Source organism: Aplidium turbinatum, chromosome 7 (assembly GCF_918807975.1).
Source record: "Aplidium turbinatum chromosome 7, kaAplTurb1.1, whole genome shotgun sequence".
Lineage (NCBI taxonomy): Eukaryota > Metazoa > Chordata > Ascidiacea > Aplousobranchia > Polyclinidae > Aplidium > Aplidium turbinatum.
Window position 1 is genome coordinate 14547189 of NC_137478.1, and position 9331 is coordinate 14556519.

The 9331-nt window shown below is 41.6% G+C and overlaps 1 protein-coding gene across 1 annotated transcript; it reads left to right on the forward strand.

Annotated features, from left to right (window-relative positions):
- The first annotated feature begins 7505 nt into the window (after positions 1-7505).
- Positions 7506-8963, forward strand: LOC145773768 (uncharacterized). Its single transcript, XM_082584899.1, has 2 exons — positions 7506-7650; positions 8164-8963. Exons 1-2 carry the CDS (start codon positions 7506-7508, stop codon positions 8961-8963), a joined length of 945 nt encoding a protein of 314 aa, XP_082441025.1.
- Positions 8964-9331: the final 368 nt, after the last annotated feature.

Sequence of the window (9331 nt, forward strand, 5' to 3'; positions counted from 1 at the left end):
GAGGTGCTAAGAAAGATATGCTTTTTAAACCAAGAATGCGTACAAAGCTTGGTCAACGCTCAATTAAATTTCTTGGAACAAACACTTGGAACAAATTACCGGAAGAGCTAAGAAATCTTCAAACAATTAGTATGTTTTCTAAAAAATTAAAACTGCACTTAATGTCTGAGTATAAGTAACTGATAGCCTATAGTACCATCAAACTGCTTCTACTTATTTTCACCGTATCTCGCTAATTACTGTATATTCGCTTTTGTCTTACCAGTATGCTGTGTTGTATGTAGGCTATTTTGCATATGCCATTTTGTATTTTTGCATCATTTCTAGTAGTTCTGTTTTGTTTTTTTTGATTTTTTTTTGTATTGCACTGTTAAATTTCGTATGTGTATTGTTTTTTATGTTGTATATAATATATATCTATCAATCAAATCAATCAATATATCAATCAATCAATATTTTCGTTCAACTTCGACACCGTTCCATTTTAGATAAGCCATGACACCACACGGGTGTGGCAGACTCGATGACCAGTTCGGTCATTCTGTCACTCCCATCGCCATCAGCAAACAACCTAGCTCACATTGTAATCTTGTATTGTTTTTTTTTTTCGCATGTGCTGATGATGCAAAATAAAAGAACTTCTTCTTCTTCTCCACACAGTACGGTGCCAACACCGGATTACCCTTACACAAACTGTACACATTTGCCGTTACACAAACTGTACAGTTTTGCCTTTACCACACAGTAGCCTACTGTGCCAATACCGGATTGCCCTTACACAAACTGTACAGTTTTGCCATTACCAAACTGTACTGTGCGAGTACTGGATTGCCCTTACACAAACTGTACAGTTTTGCCATTACCAAACTGTACTGTGCTAATACCGGATTGCCCTTACACAAACTGTACAGTTTTGCCATTACCAAACTGTACTGTGCCAATACCGGATTGCATTTACACAAACTGTACAGTTTTGCCATTACCAAACTGTACTGTGCCAATACCGGATTGCCTTTACATAAACTGTACAGTTTTGCCATTACCAAACTGTACTGTGCCAATACCGGATTGCCCTTACACAAACTGTACAGTTTTGCCATTACCAAACTGTACTGTGCCAATACCGGATTGCCTTTACATAAACTGTACAGTTTTGCCATTACCAAACTGTACTGTGCCAATACCGGATTGCCCTTACACAAACTGTACAGTTTTGCCATTACCAAACTGTACTGTGCCAGTACTGGATTACCCTTACACAAACTGTACAGTTTTGCTATTACCAAACTGTACTGTGCCAACACCGGATTGCCTTTACATAAACTGTACAGTTTTGCCATTACCAAACTGTACTGTGCCAATACCGGCTTGCCCTTACACAAACTGTACAGTTTTGCCATTACCAAACTGTACTGTGCCAATACCGGATTGCCTTTACATAAACTGTACCATTTTGCCATTACCAAGCTGTACTGTGCCAGTACTGGATTACCCTTACACAAACTGTACAGTTTTGCCATTACCAAACTGTACTGTGCCAATACCGAATTGCCTTTACATAAACTGTACAGTTTTGCCATTACCAAACTGTACTGTGCCAATACCGGATTGCCCTTACACAAACTGTACAGTTTTGCCATTAACAAACCGTACTGTGCCAATACCGGATTGCCTTTACATAAACTGTACCATTTTTCCGTTACCAAACTGTACTGTGCCAGTACTGGATTACCCTTACACAAACTGTACAGTTTTGCCATTACCAAACTGTACTGTGCCAATACCGGATTGCCTTTACATAAACTGTACAGTTTTGCCATTACCAAACTGTACTGTGCCAATACCGGATTGCCCTTACACAAACTGTACAGTTTTGCCATTACCAAACTGTACTGTGCCAATACCGGATTGCCTTTACATAAACTGTACAGTTTTGCCGTTACCAAACTGTACTGTGCCAATACCGGATTGCCCTTACACAAACTGTACAGTTTTGCCCTTACAACATTGTATCGGCCCGATACAGGCTTTGTATCAGACAAACTGTACCATTTTGCCGATACAATACTGTACATTGCTGGTATTGGCCCGATACAGTACAAACGTTACCGATACACCCGATACACGCCGATACAAATACAGTATTGGCCCAATACTGTGATGTTTGCTGGGGTATGGCAGGCGTTCGTCATTGGTAGTAATGTTGATCTCACCTTTTACTTCCTTGTTGTTTAGATGGAAGGCCGCCGACACTGTCTTTGCCTTGCTGAGCTGTAGCTTCCATTTCTGGAGATATGTCAATATAGTTGACATGTCCTGGCTTAGGTTCCTCTCCATTGACTGCCAATCTCCGGCTGGATGTAGGAGAGCCAGGTCGTCTGCGTAAGCATACTTTCTGGAGATGGTGTCAGACAGGTCATAGATGTAAGTGTTAAAGAGGAGGGGGGCCAGGACAGAGCCCTGTGGGACGCCGTTCCTGAGTCAACGTAGTCTACTTCGTCGGCCGCTACCGGTGGAAAGGGTAAAGCTGCGGTTTTGCACAAGTTCCATAATCATATGGACCATGTGCTTGTCAGGAAGGAGACGGAGTAGTTTGCAGGTAAAGCCGCTGTGCCATACAGTATCGTAGGCAGCCGTGAAATCGACAAACACGGCGCCAGCCTTCTTTTTTGCAGAGAAGCTGTCCTCGATGTCTTGGGTCATCAGAGTGACCTGGTCTACGGTTGATCTTCCGTGGCGAAAGCCGGCTTTTTCCCGAGGGAGCTGAGGCTCTATTATCGGTTCGACACTGGCGTAGATAAGTCTCTCGAGTATCTTGAAGGGGATAAAGAGCAGAGAGATGGGACGGTAGCTCTTCGGATCCCCTGGGGGCTTCTTCGGCTTTGGGACTGCAACCACTAGGGCTCTTCTCCAGATTCTTGGTATGCGCAAGTGACGCAAGCAGCAGGAAAGGAAATCTTTTAACCAGGACCTCATAGTGGGGGCAGCTTGGAGTATTAGTTCCGGGCATAGGTGGTCAAGGCCCGGGGATTTGCCTGGCTTTAGGTGCTGGAGGGCGGAGGCCAATTCTTCTGGGGTAAACTCACCTGAGATGTTGCCCTCGACAGGTGTTGGGACCTTCCAGAGGTCCGTCATTTCCTTGAGGACGGACTTGTCTGATTCACGGTCTCTCGTTCTGTGCACTCCATTTTTCACAAGTTGTGAGGCGATGGCATTTGCTGAAATGGGGCATTGGCGACGAGGGGCACGTGATCTGCCAGTGAGGTTGTTGAGTGTACTCCATGCTGTGCGGCTGGAATGCGTGAAGTCGATTGAGTCGATGGCTTCTGTCCAGCGCTCCTTCCTCTTTGAATCCAATCTTGCCAGCAGGGCTGTTGCTGAGTTGGAGATGGCGGTGCCCTGGAGGGAACGGAGGAAGTTGCGGTAGAGCCTGTCGCACTCCACATCCCAGCAAGGTATGTAGCTTTTTCGTCGACCTCGCGGGATGGAATCTTTTGCCGCAGATATGATTGCATCACAGAAGTCCTGGTAAGCTTCGTCCACTTTGATGGTGTGTGGGGATGGGAGGTACTGCGTAGCTTCGTTTGTGAGGAAGCTGTAGTGTTCCCAATCGGCCTTTCTGAAGTTCCATCGGTTGACAGGCTTGCTCGGAATAGGTGTGGCGAGCAAGGGGGACGTGATAAGCGAGTGTCGATGTTGAGACCTTGGGAACTTCTCTAGCACACGTCTGTCCGGCTGGCGATCATTGGAGTCATCACTTGCGAAAGCTCGCTGCGCCCTTAGGATCGTATAAGAGGGCGAAGTTGTTGTTGGTTGCCAAGCGGCCAGACTTTCTCCGTCGTTGTTGATGGAGTTGTAGCCCCAGTCAGTGTGGCGGTAGTTAAAATCGCCAGAGTAGAGGCTGGGGTGGGGGAACACTGGGATGGCTGTTGATGTTATTCGCGAAGGTGGGGGCTTGTAGACATTGACGATGTTGTAGCCTGCTACATCTACACAAAACCACTCGATCTCCGATTGAGCTTGGGATTGGTCAACCAAGGACCAGCTCAGCCGGTCATGGACAAACGTGGCGAGGTCGTGTTTCCTGCTGCAGGTTACGCCTGCGAGTGTGAAGTTGGTTAGTACCAACTTATCCTCAGATGTGCAGTGGGTCTCCTGGAGGAGGATGATAAGGGCTTGATGCTTGGTGGCCAAGTGCTCGATGATGCTGAGCTTGCTGGCCGTGATGCCCTCGGTGTTCAGCTGCAGTACGGTGGGTCGTCGGTACTTTTCGACAGTGCGAGCACTGCCGTGCCCTGAAAAGAGCATTCCCCTATCCACCCTGCGCTGAACAGTCTCGTTAGCTCTTGTTTGACAAGCTTCGTTTCGCATACGTTTCATTTATGTTTCGTATGTTACTGACGGGGGGGTGGGACCACGTGAAGGTGCTTGTCTTCCTCCCCAAGAATTTATGCATTCAACATAATAAGAATGGTGACGAAGATGTGGTAAACTAAATAAATCATATCAAAATCCGCTATTTAGTTGCCTTGACAGTTTGACCAAGATGAAAAAACTTGAGTATCTTATTTATTTAATGAGAATAACTGACCATAGGGGGATTGCTAATTTGGAGGAAGTGCCTAAGTACTACATCGTGTTAGTGTTGGCGTTTCTCTATACTGGTACTGTATTTACATTATTTTAATTGATCCAACTTAGCTGACTCGATGACTAATATAGTCTTTCGCTGCTTCCTGTCTGTTGCTGAATATAATTATTTGTACCGGTTTATATTTGTACCGTGTACTATTTTTCGCAACAGACAAAGAAAAGGTTTCTCTCTCTCTCTCTCTCTCTCTAGTTTGCAGTGAACCATAATGTTCTGATCTTAGTTTTGTGGAAACAGTGTCAAAGCTTGGGAGAGCTTTTGTTAGGTCCTTGATTAATGCTCGAGTCGTTAAGTTTTTGGTGCTTGACTTATATAGTATATCAGGGGTGTGCAACCTTTATTACAGGAGGGCCAGATATAAATATCTGGGTGAAACCGCGGGCCGCACGCAGGGTTGGAAGTAACGACTAGTTGTCACTATTCGATAGCGTTATTCGTTGCTTTCTGAATATCGAATGCTTATACCCATTCCTTTTAAAAATAAATATCGCGTTATTCACTGCTTTTTTATGCAAGCAACGAAATCATTATTCGTTTTTCACTAATCGATATTTAGGAGAACTGCTGAATCATTTTTTGTTGTTTTCTTACTTTGTCGTCAAAACGAATTTACGAGATTTAGTTTTCGGATTACTATCCGACCTAGTCCCCTTCCGGTTTTCGAACTTTAAAGGATTAAAGAAAATTTTTCCGCAATACAGTTTAGAAAAACCATGCTAGTGAGAGTCGTTAACAGTGTTGCAAACCTTGCGGTTTTCCCGCAAGTTTGGGATTGTTTTTTTTCGAATTTTGGTGCCTTTTTTTGAGTTTGCGGGTTGCTTGTTTTTGGGCTTTTTCGGCCAGTCAATTTTTAGTAATTGCTATTCGTTGCTTTTTTTAAGTATCGATAGCGGAAAGTCATTGCTTTTTTTGGCACTATCGAATAGTGAAATAGTCATTGCTTTTTGACTAACGACTTCCAACCCTGGCCGCACGTTTATTTAACATATTATGCTTTCTAGTAGTTGCAGGCACAAAAATTTAGTTTTTCTGTTATTCTTATGGCATTATTGGGGGACCTTATCTCTTTCAAGAAATAATAAGTTAAGACGCATAAATTTTTGAAGAAAACTGCTATTCAAATTTACTGTCACACTGACTTTAAACGAGTTCACTGAGAAATTTGCAGCTGGATTCTTTTCCGAACGACTTCTTCTGTTTTAGAAAAAGCTTGTTCGCACAAATACGTTGAGCCAAAAAGAGCCATTTTTGAAGCCATGAATTTTTTCAAATATGGAATGTCATCTTGGTTGAGAAGTTTTCGGTAAGAATCGCCAAGATTCATTTTTAAATACTTTGCTTTCACATCCGTTTTCTCTTGAAGATCAATCAGTTCGTTGGATATCAGCTAGTGCTTTGTCAATGTCTGTGTTGAATGGCGAAGAGAATAAGATTTGAAGTCCTTGAAACGAGCCAAAAATTCATATAATAACTATGATGCATACCTTTCTTAACCAACGCAACTCGAAAAAGTACAGTAGCCTACATCTTTATGTGTCGTGTTGAGACCATCCAGAAACTTTTGAAACTGACTATGGTTGAGCTCTCGTGCTCGAATGAAATTACTGCCTTAATAACCGCGGGCTCAAGACGTGTTTGAACTTCAAGGATTTTGCGCACAAATTTTGCTGGTGAATAATACAATGAAAAATTGCTATGTCATCATCGATTTTTCTTTCCTTCAAGGCAGACTTCAAGACGCCAATGAATCCAATGCCAGTTCCGGACATGGATCAAGCACCGTCAGTTACGATTCCGCATAAGCTGGACAAGTCCAGTTCTAGCTTCTCAAAAGCATCAATTATTTCAGTAAAGATATCAGCACCAGTTGTCGTACCCTTCATTGACTGTAGTGACAAAAGCTTTTTCGTTTCGTTCAAGTCTTTGTCCACTCCTTTTTACATATATGGCTATCTGTGTTGTGTCCTTCTGGTCCGTACTTTCCTCGATCGCAAAACTCCATGAAACAAAGTTCTTCACCTTATTCCTGAGAGCGTCACTAATATCACAAGCAAGATTATCGATACGCCTCGCTATCGTCCACCGTGACAAGACTTATTTTCTCGAACTCACTCTTCATTTTACTTAGGGCACATTTCTTCTGCGACATCGATAAGACACTGCTTCACAAAATTACCGTCAGAATACGGTTTTATAATTTGAGCTGTTCCCTGTGCAATTCTGTGCCTCTGATCTACTGACGTTCCAAATAATTAAATACAATCGGATTAGCGGTGGCTGGTGGGAGATTTCTAAAATGGTTAACACGAAGGTGCGAAATGTAACCTGCAATAATCCGCTCTAATAAATTGTTTGCACGTAGACCACCAGACTAAACTAAATTATAAACACGTTTCGCGGCCACACACAATTCAAAATTGGAACATCTTCGCGGGCCGCAAACCTTTTCTTCGCGGGCCGCATTTGGCCCGCGGGCCGCACGTTGCACACCCCTGTAGCATATCATTAAAATTATCATATTAATATCAATATCATCAAATTGCTCATTAAATTATATGTTGAATGTTGAATGGTAGCCTAACTATATTTTTAGAAGTAGTGCTGCCAGACCTTTTTATTTTTGTAGTAAAATTTGTATCATCAAAACTACTTTACTTCTGTTGCTTTAATGTTTTATACAATATGTTGCAACTAAAGATGGATAAAAAATCTCTCGTCACATTCTTTAACGCAGCACCAAACCACCGTTTTGAAAAAAGGTTTAAACTTTGCCGTAGTTCCACAAAAAATTCCTACCGTAGATTTTATATGCAGCGCCGAACGTGGTCTAGTCAGATTAGAAAAAGAAGCCAACATGAAAGTCGCCGATGCTCGTTCAGAAATTTCTCACATTCTGAAACATGCCAAGATCCCGAAAAAGAACCTATCTAACGAAGAAGAAAAGTCTTTAACAAGTCTCCAAAACAACAAGGACATTACAATTTTGAAAGCTGACAAAGGTAACTGTACGGTTATACTGGACACCAGTGACTATGAACAAAAAATTAACGCTTTATTGTCCGATTCCAAAACTTACTCAATTTGTAAAAAGAACCCTCTTCCGGCAACCGAACTTAATCTCAATAAATTCATTTAGAAATTAAAAACTGAAAATAAAATTGATTTTTTGACTTATAAACAGTTAAGAAGTTCAGACGGCATTGCTCCAAAATTTTACGGTTTACCTAAAATACACAAACCGGAAGTTCCTCTTCGACCAATTGTTTCGTTTGTCGGTTCGCCTACTTATTATTTGGCAAAACACTTGGTCAATATTTTCAATCCTTTGGTTGGGTGCACCGACTTCTCGGTTAAAAATTCAAAACAGTTCTGTGATATTATTGCCGATTATAAAATAAATCCCAATGAAGTTCAAATTTCCTTTGATGTAATCAGTTTGTTTACCTCCGTACCTGTCGACATGGCCCGTAGTATCGCTTTAGATAAACTCTCCCAAGATTGCACTCTTTCAGACAGAACTGATTGGACAATTCCGGATATTGAACGTGCTCTACAGATTTGCCTTAATGCATCGTTTTTTACCTACAAAACGACAATTTACAGGCAAGTTTTTGGAACACCAATGGGGTCGCCACTTTCGCCGGTTTTGGCCAATTTAGTCATGGAACACATCGAAGAATTAGCTCTCAACACTTTTTCATCACCACCCAAAATTTGGCTTCGATATGTAGATGACACTTATGTTATACTACAAAACCACGCAGTAGATCAATTTTATCAACACTTAAACGCCATATCAGACTCCATCCAATTCACTAAAGAAGTTGAAAACAACCAAAGCATAGCCTTTCTTGATGTGAAGGTCACCAGACAAACCAACGGTACATTAGCCACAAAGATTTACAAAAAACCAACACATACCAACAGGTACATGCAATACACATCACATCACCCTCTTCAACACAAATTATCTATTCCCAAAACACTTTACAACCGCGCCAACAACTTGGTCACCTCTGCAAAGAACAAGAAAAACAAAAACAAACAAATTTATAACACTTTGAAACTTAATGGATTTCCCAAGAAAATGGCAGAACGGCACACTCATTTCTCGACCAAACGTCAAGTCAAACAAAGCAACAGCAAAACTTATAACAGTTTCACCACCATTCCATACATACAGGGAGTTTCTGAGTCGATAAGACGAGCATTGAATCGCGCCGGAGTTAAAGTCGCTATGAAACCATTTCGAACCATCGGCAATATCTTATCACTACCAAAAGACCCCACCCCTTTTGACAGGGATTCATAGTATAGGGATCGCCAACTCGGCTGAAAATCCGACAATCGGAGTGTAAAAGTGTTGCCAGATATTTCTTATATTTTTAAAACAAATTATTATTTTGGCATTTTTAAAGAGTAGTGGTCGCCCAAAGCTTGTCCGTTTAAAACTAACCTGAAGTTTAAAGTTGCACAAGATTGAGTTAAAGTAGTTTGTAGTTGTGTAACTTTGCAATAAGAATGTTCTAAATTTATGTACCAAACTTAAATAAAACTTGCAGGTGTAAAAAAAATTATTAAAAACCAGTTAAGAACAAAAAAAATTGAAAAAATTAAAATACACCTCAGGAATAAAGAGCTTCATGTTTTAAGTGTTGAAGCCGGTAATTATTTTTCAAG